This window comes from Vidua chalybeata, chromosome 1 (assembly GCF_026979565.1).
Source record: "Vidua chalybeata isolate OUT-0048 chromosome 1, bVidCha1 merged haplotype, whole genome shotgun sequence".
Taxonomy (NCBI): Eukaryota; Metazoa; Chordata; class Aves; order Passeriformes; family Viduidae; genus Vidua; species Vidua chalybeata.
This window is the reverse complement of record NC_071530.1, coordinates 104,221,360-104,245,562: the sequence shown is the minus strand read 5'-3', so window position 1 is coordinate 104,245,562 and position 24,203 is coordinate 104,221,360. Positions and strand designations below refer to the sequence as shown.

Genomic DNA, 24,203 nt, shown 5'->3' with positions numbered 1-24,203 from the left:
TTTGATCACTTTTCACCCAGCTGAAAAGATCAGCTCACTACTACTACTTGCAAGACAGACACAGTAATCCCTTATTCTACAAATTTGCTCCTTTAGGCTGAGCCTCTCAAGCAGGCACTACATCTTTTCAATGCACAGAAATGCTCAGTAAATTAATCATTAAGAGTTTACTTATACGTTTAATTGAAGAAGCCGTCCCATAAGGCTGTAAATTTGACTGGTCACTCAGAATCTCTTTAACATGTCCATAAAACTGCAAGAATATTCTGTTTGCACTTACAATCACAGAATGATTTGGATTGAAAGGAACTTTGGATATCATCTAGTTTCAATCCCCCTGCCACGCACAGGGACAACTTTCACTGAGCCAGATTGCTCAATGCCTCATTTAGCCTAGTTTTGAACACTTCCAGGGATGGGGCATCCATCACTTCTCTGGCAACCTGTTCCATGTCTTGTCACAGGCACACTGAAGGGCTTCTTCCTAATACCTAATCTAAAGTTGCTCTTTTTTTTTTTTTTCAGTTGAAAGCCAGTCCCCCTTGTCCTATCACTACAAGCCCTCATAAAAAGTCAATCTCCAATTCTACAGTTGCATTAATTTTAAATTGTGTAACTCTGAAGATTAATAGAACAGTAACAGCAACAAAAACAATCAAGTGGATGCAAAACCTATAGACGTACAAATCACAGCTTTGGAAACAAAGCTCTCAGAATATATTCAGAGCAGGTACAGCACAGACAGCAGTGGCAGCTTTTCAAAATTCAGTACTCAGTGTTTAACAGTGGCCTGTCATAAAATTCTACTGGTTTCTAATTAGTCTGTATCCTTTTCAATCTTTGCTGAACATGAAGTTATATGTCTGAACAGTTTTTTCTGTACTATTATACCTCATAAAAAACACTCACATTTATATTCTGCTAAAAAGGTATAGAAATTCTGCAGTGCCAGAAGGCACTCTTATTTCCTACATAAACGTTTCACCCTAATGACAGGAAAAGTGACTGTGTGTCTTTAGCAAAAACTTGCTATTTCCCTAAAGTAATAAGATGTGGTACCATTTCTTCCTTAGTTCACAGGCATAACAAATACTCCAAGTTAGGTTTTTCCTCTAAACTAGTGAAGTCATTTATTCTTCTATTAGGTAATATTTTGTGCATATTTCATTCATTACCATTACATTTTTTGTCCTTCTGGAAGTCAAATTTAACCTTGTCTTATAAGGACAGAAATAACTTCAGAGACAATGTTCCTGAAACACAACTCTTAAAAAACAAAACAAACTTCAAATGTAGACTCAGCCTTGCAAATATTTGGCTAGCCATAATGTTCTTTCCTTTAGAGTATACTACACTAAACAGAATATAAGTGCCCATATATAGGTATTATTCTTTTAAAAGAGTTATTTCATTTAAAATTAATATTCTACTCTGAAAAAAAAAAAAAGCAGCTGCCAAGTGCAGATAACTCTTAGGCTTTGTTTTTGTTGCTTTATACAGTGATTTTTATACAGTTAGATATAGTTTGCTGACGCACAGCCCTAAGTGGAGATTGTCTAACTAAATACTAGATTGTCTAAGTCAGCTAAGCAAGGTCACTCTTGTTTTGGGTATCTTGCAGTAAACCTCCTGCCTTCAGTATGCACTACCAGTCTGTGGTAAAAACAAGTTAGGAATCCCACAATTAAAGCAAAACAAAAAACCTTAAAACCACTTTTTTGTTTGGTCAGCCGTACCTGATTTACCTGCTTGACTTCTTACAGATAAGTAAAACACGATTGCATAAATTGCACCCAAAGTGTCGAATTTCAGGAAAGAGAGATCTGTTTCCTCTCATGCCCCGAGTTCTTGAGCTAAGCTGAAACTGTCAATTGTGCCATTTGTCATGCTGATCTTGTTAAACTCACTTTGGTACTACAAAAGAAAACAGAGCCAGAGCACCCCCTCTTACACAAGAGGACAAAGCAGTTATGAGATGTGCCTGTGGTAGACAAATTATAATTTCTCCATCACTGAAAGGAATACATGAGGTCTGATCCTGTACTTTAAAGTTAAAACCTGAAAAGGAAGACTAACTCCAAGCAAGATTAAACCTACAATTCACTATTTTTTTTTTTAATCTTTAATTTTACACAGGGGTTTGTCTTCAAACTATGGAAACAAAACTACATTTACATTAATGCAAGTTTCACAAACCACTCCCCAGAGGAAGCTACACAGATTTTAGTCTCAGAGTGGAAGTGATTACACCACTTAAGAAGTTTCTGCACTGTCTTATAAGTAACATCACTGAATATATTTAAGTTGTCTCTACAGTAAGAATACTATTATATTTCCATATGCTTATGCACTAAACACAGACATAAGGGAGGACCATGTGCAGATGAGGGAGCAAAGGGCTGGCACAGGGAATAGCTGAAGGAGGGCCCAGAGAGAGACAGCCCCAGAGAGCGGCCATTGCTCCTCTTTGCCAGTAAATGTCTGAAAACCTCAGCGGCAAGCACAGATTACTCCAGCAGCTGATCCTCATCAGGAATCCTAAATACTACCCCTTACCTTGAGTCCATCCTAGGGTTCTTGCTGAGAACCAAAAGCTTGCAAACACGATGCTGTAGCAGTCAGGAATCAGTATGATTTTACATAAAGAATTCCTGAGGTTTTTGCACTTGTTTGATCTTTGATAACCACAAGAATGCACACAGAAAACAAGTGAAAAGCGTGTTCAGGTTGCTCAGTCTATTATGCAGAAGTTCTAAAATCTTAGAATTGTCTTCAGGACTTAGATTTACCCTTTCTGTCCTTGCACGAAGGTAGCAAAGCGAGCTTTGTGAGAGCACAGCTGGTTGACATAATTTATTCAGATCTCAGAAAGGTCTTTGACAGGGTTCCATGCTACTGGAGAAACTAAAATACTGCTAGGGAAGAAAGGCAAACAAGTATCATGGATTAATATCTGGTTGGAGTAAGTGAATCAAAACTGTATTGAAGTTTTGATTTGAAGTTCTTTTTTTTTTGTTTTTTTTTATTATGACAAAAGGTTGACAGCAAGGTACTTCTGCATCTTTTTAGTTCAGAGTTTTTTAATAGAATAACTCTGACCAGTGAGAGAGGGAGAGACAGGGGCAGGTAAAAAAGAGTGATGGAGTCTGCAGATATCAAAAATTTATTTGGGGAAAGGGAGATTTGTGAATATGTTCAGTGTGACTTCTGTTACATGAGTGAACAATGCAATGACAAAAGATTCAGCACTGATATGAATATGAAATCATGCAGAAGAGAAACTTCACACAAGCAATACAAAATCCAAAGCTGGTAGAACCCCATGCTCAGTATGTAGCAGCAGCCAAAGATAAAGCCTAACATGCTGGATTCCATACAAAAATAGATCAGGGAGTAAGTAATATCAAATACATATATATTCTAATCGGAGGCATAACCTTGTTTGAAATACAGCAAGTAGCATAAGTCACCTTTACTGAAAAACTAAACACTGTAGGATTAAATACACCTGGGAGAAAAACAGGCAATGAGCAAAAGTTGGGAGTAATTCTCATGCAAAAAGAGTGAGAAATTTTCTGTCAAAAGACAGTCATGTGGAAAGATATAAAATAATGAATGGTACCAAAACAGGAATTTTTGTGGGTTTTTTTTTTTCATCAAAGCACAAGAGGATATTAAATGAAGTAAGAAAAAAAAATGAAAAGCAATGCATTTTTGTCGTTCACAACTCAACATGCTTCTCTGCCACTCAAGTGCCATTACAGAATTGTAGTGCTATGAAGATATTAAACTTTTATACCAGTGTAAAGACTATACAGCTAGGTCCGTAATAAACTCTGAAGTGCTATTAAACTATTCCTCCAGTGCTTGTATTGAACTATTAAATATTTGGATGGAACATCTTTTGGGAAATATTACATCACATCTGCCTTGCGTAGCCTCTCCTTTCCTCTGATACACTGAAACTACTCAATGTCATGGGCAAGAAAAGGTAGTGATTCCTGTTTTTCCATGGAGAGATTTATTCACCTGTTGCATTGCTTTACTGTTACTGCCATAGGCATGACCTGCTTAACTTTGTGCTACTTAATTCTGACTACAATTTAATAAATTTTGTCACAAATATTTCAACAGCATCTAAGTGTCAACGGATTTCTTTTCACAACAACATTGGTGGGGGAAGGGGTAAAATGCTATCTAGTTAATAAATGGGGAACTGGAATAAAAAGACCAAGATAACAAATGTCCACAAGCCTGATTTGCCTAGGTCCTGATTTCCCAGAGTACTTCCTTTAATAGTTTCTATGCCCAAAACATTGCCTTGGAGACTTCAGCAGTTAGGCAAACATAGTCCCAGCACCTCAAAGCAAAGCACTTGCAAAGTAAGAAATGTACAATGAGTCCTGCAAGGTATTGCATGTGGCAATGTGACAAGACAGAAACATGTGCACACCACCACTGAAAACTGATAAACCTATGACGCTGGACAATCACGGAGTAATTAAAAATCTGGCCCCTCCAGTTTAATTTCTCTCCCTTTTTAGAATTCAATTTTACAAACACAGCATGTCTGTGCAGATGGGTCCAGACAAAACTGAACTTGCTCCGACTAAACCAAGCTGTTCCAACCTGTTGGCACAGACGTATCTTGATGCACGTGTACACCACTACCTACCCAAAGAGCTGCACAGATGCCAAAGCTGCTCAGCGTGAAGCAGTTTGAACTGCTTGTGCGATACAACAGTGCTGATGCAGCTCTAGCAGATTAAGTAACTCTAAAAACACAGGCTCACAAACACCTGAAGGAAAAATAAAAACTGCAGAAAGTTACATATTGCCTTCCATACCTTCTGCTTGCAAGCAGCAGCCAATACTAATACACATGATCATCTTACAGACCACGAGGTTATTTGCTACAGGACTAAGTTGATCAATCCATTAGATTTGAGCTCACACAAATCACCTGCCCTCCCTCTAGACACAGCCTTGTTGCAGGTGTGTTGAAGTTTTACCGGCAGAGAGAGCTGTGGGGGTTTTCTTCCACTGCATTACTTTTTTGCAAACTTTAACCCACTACCACCTGGAACACGTATCAGGAGTCTTTAAGTGGGAAAGGCAGCCAAAATTTGTGGACAAACCTGAGATACTGCACCAGGCAACAACTGCAACGTGAACTTTGACACAAATCCACTTTCAATCTTTCCCATGGGTCCCAGCTATGGGTATGGCCCTCCATACTCCCATCCGTGGAGGAACTTGTTTCAAAACAATGCCTCTCCATGCATTTTATACCACAGGAGCTAGGAATGCGCACCCGCTGGTCCATGGCCTTCTCCTACTAGCTAAAAAGCTGCCACACTAAGTCGAAATTTATCTTTTCCTAGAAAGGCTGTTTCTAAAGCTTTTGAAAAGGAAAAAAAAAAGTAACTTGAGTTCAGTGTGAAAATAAAACATTTTTCTCCTTACAAAAATGACCTTGTCAAAGAAGAAAAACAAAACAAAACAAACCAATTTAAACAAACTTCTAAGAAAAAAAAAAAGGAAAAAATGAGGAAAGAGCTAGTTTCACAGATTCCACAGATTTGCCTGCGGTCCCAAGGACAATGAGCAGGCGTGAGGCGGCTCTGGCGGCGCGGAGAAAGGGAAATCTCTTCGAATCCTTGACGTGTCTTTTGTTAACTTCCCATAATTGCTTTTTTGGCATGACCATTGCCCGGACGCTCGGAACAAGCGGTTCGAAGAGCCAGCCCTCACAGCTGGGAAGCAGGGCTTTTCCACAACAAAAACAAAACAGCAAAAGCCAAAATAAAGCCATACGGCGGCGTGCGCGCACAACCCCCGCCCCTGAGCCACCAGTCCCTCGGGGGCACGGCTCGGGTGAAAACACCGGCCCCGAGCGAGCCTCGTCCTGCCGGGCTGACACCGCGCGGCGCGGCAGCAACGAGCAGTGGCACCCCCTGGACACAGCCGGGGGCGACACGGCGGGAAGGCGGCGGGAAGGAAGGGCGGGGGGCGCTCCGTCGGCAGGCAATGGCCCGGATCGCGCTGCCGCCGGCGGGACCTCAGACCGCGCCGCACAAGCTCCCGCCTGGCGCGGCGCCGTCAGTCAGTCAGTCAGTCAGTCAGTGTGCCGTGCCTCGCTGACCTACAGCCGGACACGCCGCCCAGCAGCCGCCAGCACAAGGGTCACCCATGCCGGAGCGAACCTCCGGCCCCGCAGAGCAGCCAACACCGAGTCCTTGGCTAACTGAGTGACTCACCAGCTGCCCTCCCCCCTCACACATCCCCTGCTCGGCATACAACAGCTGTTTTATCTCCCGCTGTAATTACACCACATAAAAATAGTTACAAGGTACTTGGGGAGGGCTTGCTGCTAAAACGCTGTTGCTTCCCTTATGCAGTGAATGCGGATTTGCGCGGATGCCCGCGTTGCCGGGAGGGGATGTTGGGTGGTGGGGAGGGAATGATCCCTGCTCTGCCGTAGGAATCCATTATTTCATCAGCCGTTTCAGGCGCCTGCCCGGCCGGGAACAGCCCCGCACGTGCCGGTGCGGGAGTGACACAGACACGCTCCCGTGGAATAAGTGCACGCCGCGCCCGCACGCCTGTTCCGCGGCCAGACAGGTTCTTTGCCTTTCCGCGCTGAAACCTTCGCCCGTGACACTTCAGACCGTGGCTGGGCGTTCAACACTTTTGATTTTATTTATTTATTTATTTATTTATTTTATTTTTTCCACCTGGTTTTGTTAGGGGGACGGTGGGGGGAGCACCGGGACGCGCCGCCAACGCCGCCTGTGCCCGGGGAGAGCTCTCCACCTCGCCAGGGAAGCTGGAGCGAGCTGCTGGCGGGTGTCACGTTTCCCATCCCGGAGGAAAAGAAACTGTTGCTGCTGCAGAGCGTGCTCGCCCGACAGCGATGAGTCAAGCTGTGAGACTTCTCTCTTTTACAGCTGCGATCATGTGCCGCAGCAAAATCTACCGGGCTCGGGAGGGGGGGAGTCGAGGGAGAGAAAAACAACCTTTTACGAACTGATGTAAAAATAACCGCAGAAACGGGGCTCGCCTTCCCCGCGAGGGTGGGTGGGGGTGTGTGTGGCCAGCGCGGGTCAGGCGGGGCTCCTTCAGCACCATAGGGGATCGAGGGGAGCAGCCCCCGCCGACCGGGCCGTTCGGCAGCCGGGAGGGGGGGGCGCCGGTCTTTGGAGGGTTCCTTTCCTTCCCCTGCCGTACGCACTCTCCTTTCTTCTCCTCTATTCACGCGAAGGAGTGGGTGGTTCGTCCGGCAGCAACAGGAGGAGGCTAGTCAAGGGCAGCTGTCAAAATCTCCCCCCCCACCCCCGCCTCTTCCTTCTCCTCCTTCCAGTTTAATGATCAAACGTCTGCTTGGAAGAAAGGCGAGGGAGCGGGAGGCACGGAGAGCTCCCCCCGCCGCTGCTGGTGTGTGTGCATGAGCGAGCGGGTACAGGCGGACACCCCCCCCGTTCCGGCCGGTCCCTCCCCTCCCGTCTGACAGAGCCTCAACACCCGGGAGGGGAGGGAGGAGAGAGGAGGAGGAGGAGGAGGCAGCCACCGCCGCGAGTGCCAGTGCAGCGCACGGTTACTCTCCCGTACTCACTGCGGGGAGGTGGGGGAGGGCGGGCGCTGTGTACCTTTCTCTCCCGTGCCTTTCCTCACTTTAACAGGCCGGGGCCAATCGCCAGCAGAAGGGAACAAAGGGAAGGGGGGAGGGAAGCCCACCCCGGCCGCACTAGAAAGCCCCCGGGGGAGGCAGAGCCCTGCGGCTCCCGCTGACAGCAGCGCGGCCGGTGACCGGGCGCCTGGCTCCGCGGCGGTGTTTCTTCTTTTTTCATCGACCTTCTCCTCCTCATCCTCCTCGCTGAGCTTAAAGGGGGAACGCAGCGTCCGGCGAAGGGAGAGAAACTTGGGTCGGTGCGTGGGGTGTCCGGCGATCGGCTCGGTCCTCGCGATCAAGATGAAAAGTAAAAAAGGTAGTTGTGATGGGGTGCCGGGACAAAGCGGGGTGCCCCGCGCCCCTAGCCGGGGTGGAAAGGGGAAGGGGGGCTGTCGCTAAGCCAGCCGGAGTCCCTTTGCCTTTTCGGCCTTTTGTCCCCCGTGCCCCCCCCACGCCCCCTGGCCTGTATCCCCTGGAAGATTTCAGTGGATACTCCGCTCCCAGACAAAACATGCGGGGCTGTTGTTTGGAGGCGGCCGCCTCTCTGCGCCGCTGGCTCCCTGTCAAAAACATGTCCAGCCGTTCGCCTCGTGTCCTCCGCCAACTTTTGTTCTCGCCCCCTCCGTCGAGCCTCTTCCCCCTGCCCTCCGGTAAAACACTTTTGAACGCTTTCCCGCACCGAGCTTCGCCCTCCCCGCGAGGGGGACGAGGGTGCGGATGGTTTTCCCAACTTGGGGCGAGGAAAGCGGGGCCGTCCGGCAACTCTTTGTTCGCGGGGATGGCAGCGTGGGGCTTGAGGCGTGGGGGGGGGGTGTCGGCGGCAGGGCTTCAAACCCCTCAGCGACCTCGACCGCCTTGTTTTGCTGAAAGTTGGAGCCTTTTGTATCCCTTTTATCCCTTAAAACAGGGGGACAAAACACAAAGTACAAAAGTTTTGACGCAGGGTTAAAAGGAGGAAGACTTTCCCCCTCTTCCCCCCGCCTCCCCCAGCCATAAGGCTGTTTGAGTTTTCTTTGTGTCCACTTCCAGACAAACTTTACAGTTAGAGGATCGTTACTCATCGTACTCGTGGTGCGTTAAGTGCCCTTAAATTAGCGCTTGGCCGCAAAGACGCGGAACGTGCTTTCGGATCTAGCGCTCCTGCGCTGGCTGGGAAGAAGTTCATAGCAAAGCAGTGTCTGTTCAGTTGCGATTTGCCAACGGCGGTGTGGATGAAGGGTGTTTTGCATTCAAAGACCATGAAATGCTCCGAAGTGGAGGGTTAGAGGGGAGCAGTGCGCATGTTCAGTACTCCAGAGTTGTGCTGTTTTCCCCCTACTATGCATTCCTGCGGCTCCGTAGTAAAGCAGCCTCTCATTGTTAGTACCCTTGGAGCAATTAATGCATATGTAGTTCGTGAAATCATTGGGCTGCTGCAGACATGGTGTGTACTAATATGGTTTGTAGCCCTCGTCAGAAGTTTTTTTTGGATGTGCCACTCGGCTAAGAGGAGCGCACACAAAGGGAACTGAGCCACAAAGGCGAAGTTTAAAGAGCTGGCAGGGTGGTGCTGAGGAGCGCAGCGTCCCGCGGGAGCGGAGTGGGGCTCGATCCCAGGCACAGCCGGAGCTGCGCGCTGAGCTCAGCCCCCCTGTGCCCAGAGACAGCGGCAGCGCTGGCTTTTAAATGTTTCAGGCGTCTTAGGTAGGTTGAGATTCTTCACCGTGTTGGAAGCAGTTTGTGGTTCGTTCCCCCCTCTCTTTTATAGTTTCGCTGAATTAATTTAGCCCAGTTATTTTTAGGACATTCCTATGCTGCCTATTTGCACAGCAGTGGTGAGCTGGTTTCCTGTCTGCTGTTGCTTCCATTGTTCAGACTTCTCTCCCCGAGGGCAGCTGCTGGTTGGTGAAATACCAAACTCCCTGCACTTTCAACTGTTGTTCTTGCCACCCCCGAAATAAATGCGTGTGGAAAACGCTGACGTAGTTTCTAGGTATGCATGTGTAGGGCTTTGTGTCTAAGAGTGTGTGTGTGTAAGCTCTGCTTTGAGGATTGCAAATCCTGGGCTGAAACAATGGAAACAATGAAAGGTGACAGGCGGGAGGGAGAACTTTTGAGAGGGGCCATGGGCCTGGGGTTTGCGTGGCACAAATTAAAAGGTGAGGAGACAAAGGCAGAAACTTTTTAAAAGATGTTAGGGCTAGGGTGCCTTTGTTTTAAGAAAGGTTGGACTTGTACTTATTTGTGACCTCCTGGCATTTGAAGCTCATTCAAGAAGTTTCAAAGAATGACTTTGTTACAGATTTCTTGCTTGCACTCCTAGAAAATCCCGTTTAGAGGAAGAAAAAGTATAGTACAGCCAAGTGTAGTTTCTTTAGTAACAGAGTGCAAGCTGCAAAGTACAGAGGAAAACAAATAGGCTGGTTCCTCAATTATGAAACTCATTCAGAGGAAAGAGGTGTTTTTTTTTTTTTTTACTTTGGAAATTCCCTTCTGTATCCTTGTAGTTTTTTTCTATTTATAATTTTAAACTAATGTATTTTTGTGGTTGATTTTTAAATTCGCATTATATTTTAGTTAGGTTTTTTGGTAGAGTTTTAAATTTTTTTTTGTGTGTGATGCTGTATTTTTTGTTGTTGGTTAGTTTTGTTGAGGGTTTTTTTGTTTGGTTTTGTGGGTTTTTTTTTAAACTAGCAGACTGTGGATTTAAACCTCAGGACTCTTCTATGGATAGTTTAATTTACAAATAATAACGTGATAGCAATCACACGGAACCTACTTGGCTTGTTAATGAGCTGATTTAGAACACAGTCTCGAAAAGGCATGTGCTCAAGTTTATACATGTGAAGAATCTTACTGAACTTGGTTACAACAGGATCGGGGGCTTGGATAGGAACTGGTTCTGTTTATCAGCGCTCATAAAAAAACATCTCACTGATGAAATTCAGAGAACCCTAAGGGATGGGAGGTTTTCTTTAAGGTGATTTTTGTCCATCCCCTCTCTGGAGGGCAGAGAGTGTTCCTTGTGGTATACTTTGTCCTCTTTTGAATAACAATTGGCTTCTGCCACTTCCTCTGTGAAGCTCTTCCTCGACACAATGGGACAGTTGTTTTTTTTTGGTGCCTTTTTTTTCCCCCTCATAGCCTGAATTTTTTCGTTTGCTTAACTTCCATTTCATTTGTCTCAGCCTCTCTAAATACTTTGTCCTCCCCCTCAAAAGTATTTCAGCATACCTTTTTAAGTGGCAGTGGTTTGTTTTGAAATCAGCTTTAGTCATCACTGTACTTTTACTCAAGTTGTTTCAAGCTGTTAACTAACGTTTGGGTGTTGAGCCCAGACTCCAGATCCTAGGTGTAATCTTCCCTGAGCTGATTACCGGGAGGACCTGTAAAGTCTTCGGGATGTGATACAATGCATCAGGGCATTCAATCATGTATATGAGTTCAGCTGGGAAGCCAGGAGGATAAAGTAATTTATAAAGAAGGGATGCTGATCATGTACTCCTTAAGTCATTAACAGCATAGACTACTCTTTTAAGTGTCGATGAGGAAGTGAAGGAATGGGATTTTGTGTTGTTTCTCAGACCTCACTGCAAATGAACTTGTACTGCTTTAATTTTAATTCTGTAAAAGCAGTTTTTTTTGTTTGGATTAAATGTATTTAGGAGGAGGCACAAAATAGCCTGGCCCTAGCCTGCTTTTAATACAAATTAAATTAGTAGGTCAGCTGGGGCTACTCATCGTGTCCACAGGCCTTTATTCTGGGTGTAAATAACAGTAAGCCAATGGTCCAGTCATGGAGCGTGGCCAGGACCCTTTTCAGTTGGGCCCTGTTAAAACAGGAAACCAGCAGCGAATAGGCTGATTACTAACAAGACGGAAAAACAAAGCTGGGTTGTAATCAGCAGGAATGCTTTAATGAAAACAGAGCCTTGACAGCAACAATGTGGCTCCTGCTCTAGTAAAAAATATCAGCTGGGGTAGTGCGAGATTTCTAGCCCTGACTTCCTGTTGCTGCTAGCTCTGTACTGCGCCTGAGAGATCTGCCACGAGTTCAGAGGGCTGATCAGCTATTTAAATGAGCTCATTTAAATGAGCAGAAGTCTGTACTACACTGGGTTTCCTGCTTAACCAAAACCTGCTTTGTGTCACTAACTTACAGTGTCAATTAATATGACACACTAAGCCAGCAGGTCAAAGGGCTGGTTCTGCTGGTGACTCATTTCTTGCTAGGTAGGTTACGGTTACTCAGATGACAACTTTTACTTTAGCAAAAGATCTTACTTGAAAAGGAAACGTTTTTATACTGCTGGCTTGCACGTAGTATCTTATAACTTTTTTTTTTCAGCTAAAGGAAAAGCAACAGTTCTAGGAGAGGTTTTGCTGTTAAGTCAGTTTTCTGAAATTCAGAGAGGTGTCCATGGAGTCTTTCAGTTGTGTGGTAGATCCTGGTAAGGTCACCTCAGATTGGGTGGTGTGTATCTGGAGTACATTTGTTATGCCATGTAAATACTTCTTGCAGACCATTAGACATCTAACTTTTTCATATTAGTTTCTCCTTCCCTCTTGTTTCCAGCCCTTGCTGTTTGCCTCTCCCTCTTTTCCAAGGTCTTGCCTTACTGCCCATTATACTTAAAAACAAACAAAAAACCCAACCCTGTGAAGTGCTGCAGCAGTTCTGGTTCCTGACAAACAAGAACAGCGCACTTCAAAACATTGTCTGAATAGCATGGTCTAGTTTTAGCTAGTTTTTAAATTCAATTTAAAAGGGCTGAGCTGCTTTGCAGAGCTGTCCTGTTGTCTCTGCAGGATCTTTGTTCCCAGAAATGTTCCTCATGGCTCCAGGAGCCCATGGTGCAAGGCATGTTCTCAGGTCAGGTTGCAAGCATGACAGCACTTTCCATGAAGCTATGACAAAGTGGTTTGCTTGGAATCATTGTAAAGCAAACTTTTGACATACTTTCTACACAAATTAAGAAACTGTTTACATAATTTGGAGTTTATCTTGTGTTGGTTATTTAAATATTGTCCTATTGTTCCTGTTCTATGACTGGATAATTTATGTAGCTAATCATCAGATGAAAAAATGGGTATGTCAGTTGGGTGTTTGTCAGTTACATAAATCAGCAATTGGGAGAATGAAAACAATACCAAGTAAGTTACTGAAGTAACTATGCCAGACAGATTGCGGTTTGATCATCCTGTTGGGAATGCTTGTGTATCAAAGCTCTGCATTTCAAATTGGACAACTTAAACTAAATTTAAGGATGTTGGAGCTATTCATAAATAGGGGAAGGAAAGAATAATTTACCGTGTCAGCTTTGGCTGAAGTTTGGAAGTGTGAGGAAAGGTCCTTCTCTGTTTTTCTTTCTACCCTCCTGCCAGGTATTAAGGAGAACTTGCACATGCATACATTCTATCTTTCTTTGTGTGGTGGTGGGGGCTGTGGTAGCTGGTTGTTTGTTTGTTTTTTTTAAAGGGCATTACTTCCTTCTTGCTTCTCACTTCCATAAATGCCTTTACTTATGGATATAACATAGTTTTATATAGTTTTATATTGTCATAGGTTGACTTTTTGTTGTTTTGGGCTTACTTTATTTCCTTAAATAGAACTTTTTAATTATGGGTGGTTTCTCACAGAAAATTTTACTTTTGGCATTTCGTTGGCTTTACTATTAAGGTTTTTAGTTTTGGTGTTACAAGTGAGCGTCTTCCTTTCCACCTGTCACCCCCGCAATCTAAGTTCAAAAGACAAAAAGATGGAGAGATGGAGGGCTTGCTTTCCTTCTATAGTTTTAAAAACTGCTTTTGAAAGCCAGTGTGAGTTCACTTGGAATTAGTATTAATTTGTACTAGTTGAACATGGGTATTATCTTATTTGGACTTGTATACAGTTTATAAGATCCCTAAAATTTCTGGTGAGTTTAAAGCAGGCTTTTCTTTGTGTTTGATGGAATTAGTGATGCGTGTATCCTACCAAAGAGGTAGAATTGTAGCCTTCCTAGCTATTGAATACTTACTTATTTGTTTGATTTACATTCCGCAGCTTCATGTTACTAGTAGTGTGGTGTACATATATAAAGGGGTAATCAGATTGTGAAATCTGTTCCTTCCTTTGTGTTGGAAGGAGAAGGTATGCAGTTAACTTGTAAATTTGGGGCCCTTATAGTAAGCATAGCACAGAACACACTTTCCAGGGATAAAAATATGAGATGAAAACCACGAAGTTGAAAAAACAGTCAGGATAAAAACTGGCACATATAAATTATCATGGTTCTTTGATACAGAACACAATTATATGAGAGTCCATTTCCTGATAAGCTGGTGAACTCTTTGGTTCTTCCCTTCTTCTGCACTTTTTTTCCTTCATAAGTGAAAATCTCCTTAGGGGTGGTGACAAACACAATTTTTCCCCTTTCTTTTTTTTCTTCTTCCATTAATTTTTCTGAATAGATGTAATTATTCATTTATAAAATCTACAACCTATCCCTCTTGGGAGGCAAGCATCAGGATGTTAAGAAATAATTAAACAACCTATTGCTTGAGTTAGGGTGTTTTAAGTTCTTGCTTGTTGACCTTTTGCCCAGCCACTGGTTAGTTATCCTTGAAAAAAAGTGCTGGATGCACTCCATAGCCAGCAAACTTGGACAATATTCTCATTAGATAGAAGCTATCTGATAACGTTCAGCAGATAAAAGGTTGCCAGGGGAACAAGAAAATGAAGGTTTGCAGAGAAGAATTCCTTTAGGAACGGATCATTGGTGCTACTTTTTTGTTCAGCTGACAGAAAAGCTACAGCGTGACAAGTTAACGCTGCAGGACGAATCTCCCCCGTACGAGGGGCTGTAACAGTAAAGATGGTTCACGTGATACAAAATGTCTGTGCCATACAGTGCTGGAGCCAAGTAGTTAACGGATTTAGGAGGAGGCTGATTGTGCTTGTCTTACAATTGTAGGTGTAGTTGCAATATCAGGCAGTGAAACGGAGGATGATGACACTATGGATGTCCCACTGGATCTTTCCTCATCTGCTGGCTCAGGCAAACGGCGGAGACGTGGCAACCTGCCCAAGGAATCTGTGCAGATTCTTCGGGACTGGCTCTATGAGCACCGATACAATGCTTATCCTTCAGAGCAAGAAAAAGCGCTGTTATCCCGACAGACACACCTTTCCACGCTACAGGTATTTAAAAAAGTGGTTCTCCCTTCTAAAGGAGCTGTTTTCTGTTTTAATTCACCTGTGCTCTAGTCATGGATACAAATGTTTACACTGCATGTGAGATTTCCCTTTTTATTGCTACTCTCCTGCTGATGGCACTCATAAGGAGAGATAGAGACTGATTATGTGTTACGATGATCTTTGTTTATTGGGAATAAAATTCTTTTTCTGGGAGAACAGACAGTCATGAATTGGAGCATGCATGCTAATTTTTTGCAGAATTGTGCCCCAAATGACATAAAGTGTCTGTACAAGGTAATTTATTGTGAGAAGACAGTATTTATTTGTCAACAGAGGTTTTATGGTGATAGATGAGCAGCTTAGCATGTAACTCTTCACTTCTAAAATGGCAACTTGAGGCTCGTTCAGTAGAACATGGACATATACAATTATGTGTATGATCACTGCCATTAAAATCAGTGGAGCAACCTGTAGGGGATAGAGCTACTCAAGGGTGTTAGTGCAGGTATGATGAGGCATTTGTATGTTTATTTTGGATTTTCATCCTGGCATGCCACTGGCATCTGTGAGGTCCCTTGGATGCATCATTCTCATCTTCTGTGATCATCTTTGGTCAAATAGCTTTTGCCCATTGCTGCATCCCATGTTATGGGAAGGTGGCTGCATGAGAACTTGGGTAAACCAGGGTTTGGTTTTGGGAGCTGCTAAATAGAGAGCACTCCTGTTGAGTCCTGGGCTTTATTTTTCTGTATTAATTCATTAGTGCAAATTTCATAATTGGTTACATAGTAAAATTTTCTTAATGCAACATTATAAAGATTACTTCCTTTATGTAGTAAAGAGAAAAAAGACGTTAAACTATAAACTATCCTGTATTGCCCAGGAAACTGGTTGATATTTAAACAAGGGCAAACTTAAGTGAGGTAATTCATGTTATGTCTGTCGACACAGTCAGTTGAACAAGGAAAATCAGTAACTATTTGTGGGAGGAGTGGCTCTCTTCAGAGAGAAAAGGTTTTCCTGTTGTTAATTAACCTAAGCTAGGGAACAATAGCCAATAGGTTAATGTGTGTGCACAGAGTTAAAAGCTAAACCCCTAGTTTGGACTTCAGATGTCCCGGGGCTTTCTGTAACAGGAGCAGGGAGTTGGTAGCACCGGGACAAGGGAAGGGCCTTTGCCAGGCGTGTCAGAACTTGTCAGGTCTCTATTTTGTTGTGCAGTGAAGGAAACTGCTTGGAGGGATTCATTAATCTAACCGTCTGCTCTAGTGGCACATAGTTGGGAATGAATGAAGGTAGAAATTAAGATGTCATTATATTCCCAGGTCTGCAACTGGTTTATCAATGCACGCCGCAGGCTGTTACCTGACATGCTGAGGAAGGATGGCAAAGACCCAAATCAGTTCACTATCTCGCGGCGAGGGACCAAGCTTCCCGAGGGCGGCCTGGTGGAGTCTGCCATCAGCACAAAGAACTACATTCCCCTGCTGGATGAGACTGCCTTCCTTCCCGCTGCCGCGCCGCTTGGCAAAACTGTGTCCTCTTCCAAGCCGGCTTCCCCGGGATCGGTCCTGGCTCGGCCGTCGGTGATTTGCCACACGACTGTGACTGCGTTGAAAGATGCCTCTTTCCACTTTTGCCAACCAGCTGATGTAGGCCAGACCACGGACCTGCAGCAGCCCCCGGCTGGCGGCTTCACAGATAGCCCCCTCTCCTGCCATGAGGACGCATCCAAACTGGGACCTGGTGCAAACACACAAAGTGGGCTCTTTAACACTCCTCCTCCAACACCACCAGACCTTAACCAGGATTTTAGTGGATTTCAGCTTCTGGTGGATGTTGCACTCAAAAGGGCGGCAGAGATGGAGTTGCAGGCAAAACTTATGGCCTAAATCCCCTTCCTTCTCCTTCCCCGTTTTGTTTTACCAGGCAGGGATCTAACAGCTGTGTGGTTATTGCCACCCACACGATATCAAAAGACTTCACTGCATTATTATTATTTTTTTTTATTAATCTTATTTGCACAAGGGGATTGCTGAAATGAAGCTTCCTGTCACTGAGATGGTCTTCAGTGGAATACGGTCATTCCAAGAATTATGAACTTAAAGCTACTGTAGAAAGGATTGTGTGTTTTGTTGGGATTTTTTTTAATGTTTTCTTTGTAGATTTTTCATAATGTGAGATGTTTCCCAGGATCATGTGATTTGTTTTGTTTCTTTCAGACTGTGCAATATCTAGTAATGATATAGAGTCTTCTTATCATTCCCATGTGGAACGGAATATACCGACACGCTGTCTAAATTTTCAATTTTTTTAACAATACAAACTTTGGATGATCATGCTTTTTTTCCCATAATATAATAAAATATTTTCTTTAAAAGTGATGCATAAAGAGTATTTTGTTGAATACAAGCTTTGCAGAAAACATGAATTACCCTTGAAACAAATGGAAGTGAGAAATATTTTTGAGCTCATACTGACTTTGTTTGGTTTAGGGAGCCATGAAACAAACTAGCAGTTGTTGTTAACCAGACGTTTAAAAGAATGCTGAAAAGTGGGCCAGAAGTACCTGATTCTGTTCTGCTACGTTGAAATTTTTTAAGGGGCCAAAGGGAGCTATGTGGGCAATTCAGCCTAAATTTCAAAGGGAAACCTTGGGCCCCTCTAAGAGTTCCAGTTCTTGGCTCCTTGAAATATTTTAGGGCTGGGAAATGTGATGGCCCATGGGGAAGATCTGAAGATAAAAGGAAGAGGCCAGAAGAGGGGCTGGGACAAGTGTTCTTTGCAGATCTTTGTGATGCAGCTCCTAGACATGGCTGGTGGCAAATTTTGATAGGGGAGGGCAAGGGCTTCTAGCCTTACTTGGACTAGCAATGGCAAGATTTTTACTCAGTAATTCTAGTAGACTGAAATAAAGTAGGCTGTATTGCATTGAAATCTGAGTTCTAGGAGCCAGGTCTTTGTGAGATACTTTAACAGGTGGTTGGCTAAGATTTAGAAGAGATCCCTGTTGTATTGGGGTGTATTTTTGCCAGCAGAATCTAAGTTACCTTTCAGAAAAGGACTTTGCTATCAAAATGACTTACTACTGAAAATGGTGAAGACTTGCAGCTCACATTTCAACTTTCTTGAATGTCAGTCACCCACCCTTATCCTTCCAGCAACAATGAAATAAGAGACCTCCAGGGTAAAAAATTGGTTCTGGCTAGTCTTTAAAAACAAACCAGTTGTCTGTTTGGGAGGTTGGGGGAGGGCTTTGAGGAGCAGGAGGGTTGGTGAATTTAAGGATATTATGAGTAGAAAGAAGACTACAATATTCTGACTGCTATACTGTTTTGCTGTGGCCTTTATAATTTTCTAGTGTCAGATATATTCTGTTTGTTCTCTGGAGTGCTCTTTGGAATTCTTTTGAACTTGTGGCTTTCTTGAACCTTCATGTTTAAAATCAAAATGGTAAACACTAAACACTGGTTTACTTATGACTGCATCAGCTTTGGTAACACAGTCATCCTGATATACTGTATGAATATAGAACTATTTTTTAAAAAATTTGGAAATAAAGCTGGAAAATAATTTTGAACATAGAGATGGCTGTATACTCTGTCTTCAAGGCATTGCAGGTGGGTACAGAAGAACCTGGTATAGTGTCTCTCTGACACACTGTACTTGATACTTCTGAGATATTTTTCCTGGAATACCAATGTATGTATTCTTTGGTTGGGTTTTTTTAATGACTAATTGTAACATGGAAGTGTAGTTTTTTTGTCACTGTGAGGTTAATGTTGAGGGAAAAGTTAGTTAATAGACATGGTTTTGTGGAATAGGTGATTTATCTTAAGGGGTGCTACACAACCAAAGTGGAGTGTTATCTTTGATAAAGGTTTGGAAGATGCTTTGTCCTTTTCTGTTCTTGCAGGAAGGAACTTTATTCACTCCTTGCACCCATGCTTTGTGAATGAAAGAAAAACAGCCTCACAAATATGTTTGCATTGTTTATTTGAATTGCTTGACATTTTCCTCTTTTGTTTCCTTTTTTTTTTCAAAGCAGTTTGTTGGTGTGCTGTGGGATAAAGAAAAAGTGGGGCACTCAGATCATTAAAGGGCATTTTCAGAGATCTTTACTCTTCATTACTTTGCCCTTTAAAATAAAAAATGTCAGCAAGTTTAGAAATAAAAAAAAAAAAATTCACTGGTTGAGCTGACCAGTTCTGTAACTTCACTATAGCAGCTGCAGTACTGAAAATGAAAATGGAATGAGGAAGAAAGCTGTTGCCATTCAGATTAACAGTTTTCATTGAAAGTAAAAGCCTGTGGTCTCTCTGCTGTTTTCATTTACTGTTATGCCACACAAAGTGGTATTAATGACCACCAAGGTCCTGCTCGTGTGATGAGCACTGCATTTCCATTTTGCTGACTGACTTACCCTGAGAACTTCACTGGTGACCAATTTTGATTGAGGCTAGTTATATACTTCTTAAATTATGATTTGTGTTAAGGTTACACCTGGAAGTTTGGCTGTAGTCGTAAGTCAGATGGCTGTGGCTGAGTAGCACCTGACACCACACCATGTAAAAGCTTTTCCCTAGCCTGAGGTGTTACTTAACTTAGAAGAAGAAAATTACTCAATATATTGAGTACCCACTAAAATGTATGGGAGTTTCTGCTCTCTTGTAATCTAGCAAGATACATGATAGTTTTGGTGCTGGCTATTGAGGTTTACCTAAACCTGTTTTCTGAGCATAAACCTGAAGTTACTTTATCTGAAGTTATCAAAGGTAGGTATATGTAGGGCATTGGGTGGAGCTAGGATCCTGAACTGAGCAGGAGTCCAAGTAACAAACCAAAGGCTTCAGTGCTGGCCACAGATCCCTGGTAGAGCAATCAAAAAGTGATTTGTGAAACTTATTTTACCATTGAAAAGAAAAAAATAATATAAAGAAGCAATGAGACAACATGGGTGGTTTTGCTGTTCTTTCAGCAGTGATAAACCTAAATGCAAAGCAGTTTTGTCAAAACCCAACCTCTGAGTGAAAACACACACTTTGGCTACTCTGAAGCTGAAGGGAAGGCAGTGCCGTGTGTTATTGGAGACTGTGTGGCCAGCCAGGGCGTCAGCGAGCTAAGAGGTATGACAAATTCATGCCAGGGAAAACAGCTCACACGCAGACTTCGTCAACCTTGTTTTCATGGCTTTTGTGCCTTGTAAACAAGCTGTGGCAGCTGCATGTGATAAATCTCTGCGCAAAGCAAAAATAATTACAATAGGGAGGGAATCTTGACCCTGGCGTCGCTGCCTGCGTGCAGGGAGGGGGTAGTGTCTCGCTGCCTGTTGTGGGGGGGTGGTTTGTGGTATCCCACATGTCTCCCAGCTTGTGCCATGAGGTCAGCGTACATGGCTGTAAAACCGTTGGAGCTGCAGCAGCTGGCCTCGTGCTATGGGGGAGGGAATGGGGCGAGCAGAGCTGGAAGCTGGGCTAACTTGCACGGCTGCGCCCTCCCGGGCGATGCTGGCTCGGATAACAGCAGGACCCTGCTGCCCGGACAGAGCGGGGGCGTGCGATAACTTCACTGGAAAAGGGGAAGCAGAAGAAAGTAAGCAGCAGTCAGGGAGAGAGGGTGTGTGGTGGGGAACCAGTTTTCCCTTTGGAGATGAGGTAAGGCTGCAGTGGGAAGCCCAGCCCAGAGAAGGTGCAGTGCAGCTGGGAGTCCAGGTGCACCGTGACCCTGTTCAGGGTCACTTTTACACCTATGGTATTTAGGCCACTTGCAGTTAACTGTGTCCTGCCTGTCAAAGTCTGTTTTCATTTGCCATTTTTCTTCAATCACTTATGCAGGGTTTTTTGGTAACCCTTGGAGTACTTTATATTCTCTTTAAAACTCATTTAGTTTTGGTGGGGTTTTTTTTTTTTTTTTCTTTCTCTACTTGGCATCTTGCAATTGTCAACTTCCCGCCTGGCTTTTTCCCAGTAGGGATTACTGGCACAAATACAGCTCATGTTCACTTTTCAGGACATTACTTGTTTAAAGTCTCCTGTTCACCAACTGCCAGAGTTGTTACATCTCTATCCTGTTTCGCTGGTTCAGCAGGCTCTTCTCCCATGAGTTCCAGCCTTCAGACTGAAGGAGAAGAGATTAGATTAGCCACTCACTCTAGCAAAATGTCACTTAGAGTGGTTGCTGTTCCAGACATGATAATTGTACCCATGTGTGCTGTATGTGGTTCAGTGTCTATTCCAGTCCTTGTCACGACAATGAGTGCCTGGAGTTTTGCACACACAGAAAATCATGTAAACTGGTGCTAGCTATGCTACAAAGTAAAAACTCAGGCTGCTTTTTCCATCTATATTTTGCATGCACTCCTGCTGACAGCTCAAAGCCATTTTGCTCACCTTTCCCTTTGAAACTGGCTTTATTTGCCTTCAAACTCCTTTTTCTTTCTGAAGCTGAGGTGTCAGGTCTGGGACTACAGCTGGCAGGAATCTCAAGTCCTGCTACACACATTTGCAGAACAGGATGGCTTTCACCAACAGGTCAACTGTGCAGCCCTTTGTAGCTCTGCAGAGCTGCTTCATTGTGCAACATGAATCACAGTCCCTGAAGCTGATGCAGCCATGAATAAGTCGCATCTGCCTCCCAGCTAATCTGTGTTCCACTGCATAGCAGAGTTTCTGCCAAATTCCATGTGTTTCTACTGACAAACAAGGTGTTGATCTTTCAGCTGCTTACACAATGTGTAATAAACCTGTAAAAAGGCACAGAGGTAGGAGTACTTTGAATTAGTGACTTAACTGGGGGGAGGAGGGGGGCACAGGTGGCAGATTGTGAGTTGAATGAGTGCAGCTGACAACCATCTAACCCTGTTTATTTTTGGATAGCTTCCCTGGGACCACAGACCAGGGCTGTGGCTGCTTTCTCTAATTGCAGCCTAGGCAGTGCCTGCCCTGGGCAGCAAGCCCTATCTCTAGGTGTGTAACAACATGACCCTCTCCGAGTGAAGAACCCTTGTCTAGGCATATATAAACCCTGCACGTGGTTTTTGTTACGAGCCTTTCATCACATCATTCAGCTGACGATGAAGAGGATTGACCTGACTACGATGAGAGTGGGTCAGTCCCAGAGCTGTGGGTTTTGCAGTAGATATATCTATGTTTGCCTGGCTTCTCTGAGTCCTTCCATCTCTGTAGAGTTGCCACACTGCTGGGGAAATAGTGACCTGGAGCTCCTCCATCAGTGACATTTCACAAGTTGGCAGGACTCACCCTCTTTTTGGGAATATTCATTTTTATATGTAATAGTACAGAAATAATTCCCAACTGTGAGGCCTATAGTTTTACTAGTATCGCATTCTGTAAGTGTACAGAGAATGTTTGATCCTGGCTCTGAAGTCCCTACAGCCTGATAGCTCTGTGGGAAATCATGTGTCACACACTCCATACTTGCTTCTGCTTCCTCTGCAAAACCAAACAGTTAGGGCCTGAGTGGCTTCCATTAGGGATAAACCTAATGGAGGCTAAACCTAAATTTGGTTTCCTTAACTGATGTGTCCTATCTAGTTTCAGCATAAACCAAGTGTTCTTCCCCATCTCAACTTTTCCTCTGGTATTTTAGCTCTTTTGCAGGAGCAAAATTGGTTTTTTTTTTGTTGATTGGCAAATAAACTTTAGTGCTTAGCTGGGGGCTTTTGACCTTTAGAAGCTTTTCCCGTAGAAGCTGTTGATGGAAAAGATAGTCTTGATCATAATTTGCCATCAGCTTATAGATTTTACCAAGAAGCAATTTCGTGTGTGTGTGTATATATCTATATCCCACATATATCCTAGTAAGGATACCATATATGTATAGGTCCTGGAATTTATATAAAAAAATAAAGTCATTTGACCAATGTGAGAAGAATGTGATGTTCCCATGCTTGCTTTTATAGTTTGTATAGGTTGTCTTGGAAATTGTTCTGGATAGAGAACACATAAGTGATGGTAAGAATCGCAACAGTTTTGTAATTTTCCTGAGTAAGCATTCAGCTGTTTTGCCAGAGCCTGTAATTTCACTTCCTTTTCTAGCCTGCAATGTTCTGATTGCTTGACCTTGTGTCCAATGTTTTATTTTGTTTTCTTTTGCATTTCTAGTCTCATTCCTTGTTTGAACTCTCCCTCTATCATTTCTTTCTCTGTTTGACTTGAGAGTGCTTACACAATATCATGCATAGTCCATTTAACTAGGTTAGAGATATTTTGACTAGTTTTGTGCTGTTTTGAAAGGCATCTGATCTCTTCTACTCCACTACACTAACCACAACAGCAAATCTTGCTCTTATGCAAACAGATCAACTTCTGTTCATGAGAGAAAGCACATTTTCCCTGTGTATATAGCTCAGCTATTTTCTAACTTCTTCTTTCTGTGTTGTGACAGGGGTAAGGTAAGGAAAAAAGCAATTAATGATAAAATCCATTGGGCATTTTAAAAAATGGAGGGATTATTTTTAGTTTTGAGTCAGTGGTGTTGCTGGTTTCAGTGTGCTTTCAGAGTCCTGGCTCTGCTGCCATGAACCTTCTCCTGGTGAGGTGTGAAGCAGACATTCCTCTGCCAACCTGAATGAAAAGGTCAGTTCAGGTTATTGTATTAAACACTGCTTAGGCAGTTGCTTCTGTAACTCATTCTTCATGTTAAATTCAACTGGCTTGCATACAGCTAAGGTATTTCCAGTGATGTGCTGCCAGCTTTCTCCAAAGGCCTCCTCAAAAGTTTTTCTTCCTTAACTGGTGATATGTGGAAAAAAACCTCCTTTAACTATCTCGGTTTAGTGTATAGATTTGCATCTGCAAATACTGTCTGTTTATACTGTCTGTTGTAAAACAGTCAGTCCTTCCACCTCCCTTCCCCTACCAAACCTACCTTGACCGCTGCTACTGTGTCCATGACACCTGGGGCAGAGAGGAATGTCCCAGTCACCCTCTGAAGGGTGAGTGACATCCTTTATCATCTCTTTGAACCCTAGGAGGAGGTGGTGGGAATGCAGACATACAGGTCTCCCCATGGGAGAGTTCGCACTCGGTCCTGCAACACCTTACTCCTTCACCTGCATTGTGATCATGGGGTGCTGGTGGTCTTGGGGAGGGCAGCGTGTGAAGCCCAGCTGGGTATTGTGCCAACAGCCAGCAACACTCTCTGAGCTTCCTCTGATGTGGCAGTGTGAGTTTAAATAAGCAGGAGGCATGAAAGGAGGTGTGGGGGGGCTGTGTCAATTTCTCTCATATTTACACTGATAAGCAACAGGTATTTCCGCTGTGAAAAATTTAATTTCCTTTCCTTTTGAAATGCAGTGATGCAGAAGCCCAGGTTTCCTTCCATGGGGTCAGAAGAGCAAGGAGGGCTGCA

At 43.7% G+C, this 24,203-nt stretch overlaps 1 protein-coding gene across 2 annotated transcripts; it reads left to right on the top strand.

The window, feature by feature from the left end:
- Nucleotides 1-6,751: 6,751 nt before the first annotated feature.
- On the top strand, nt 6,752-17,215 carry TGIF1 (TGFB induced factor homeobox 1). Of its 2 annotated transcripts, none has more exons than XM_053963728.1 (3): nt 6,752-6,928; nt 14,608-14,834; nt 16,157-17,215. In XM_053963728.1, exons 2-3 carry the CDS (start codon nt 14,652-14,654, stop codon nt 16,721-16,723), a joined length of 750 nt encoding a protein of 249 aa, XP_053819703.1. In that variant the 5' UTR covers nt 6,752-6,928; nt 14,608-14,651; the 3' UTR covers nt 16,724-17,215. The 2 variants fall into 2 exon arrangements, with proteins under 2 accessions (XP_053819703.1, XP_053819694.1); XM_053963719.1 differs by lacking the exon at nt 6,752-6,928 and adding an exon at nt 7,579-7,988.
- The last annotated feature ends 6,988 nt before the right edge of the window (nt 17,216-24,203 follow it).

Bases quoted from the DNA above. Each gene is read 5' to 3' on its own strand.
- TGIF1 (XM_053963719.1), top strand. The intron at 14,835-16,156 runs GTATTTAAAAAA...TTATATTCCCAG, and splicing joins CACACCTTTCCACGCTACAG to GTCTGCAACTGGTTTATCAA.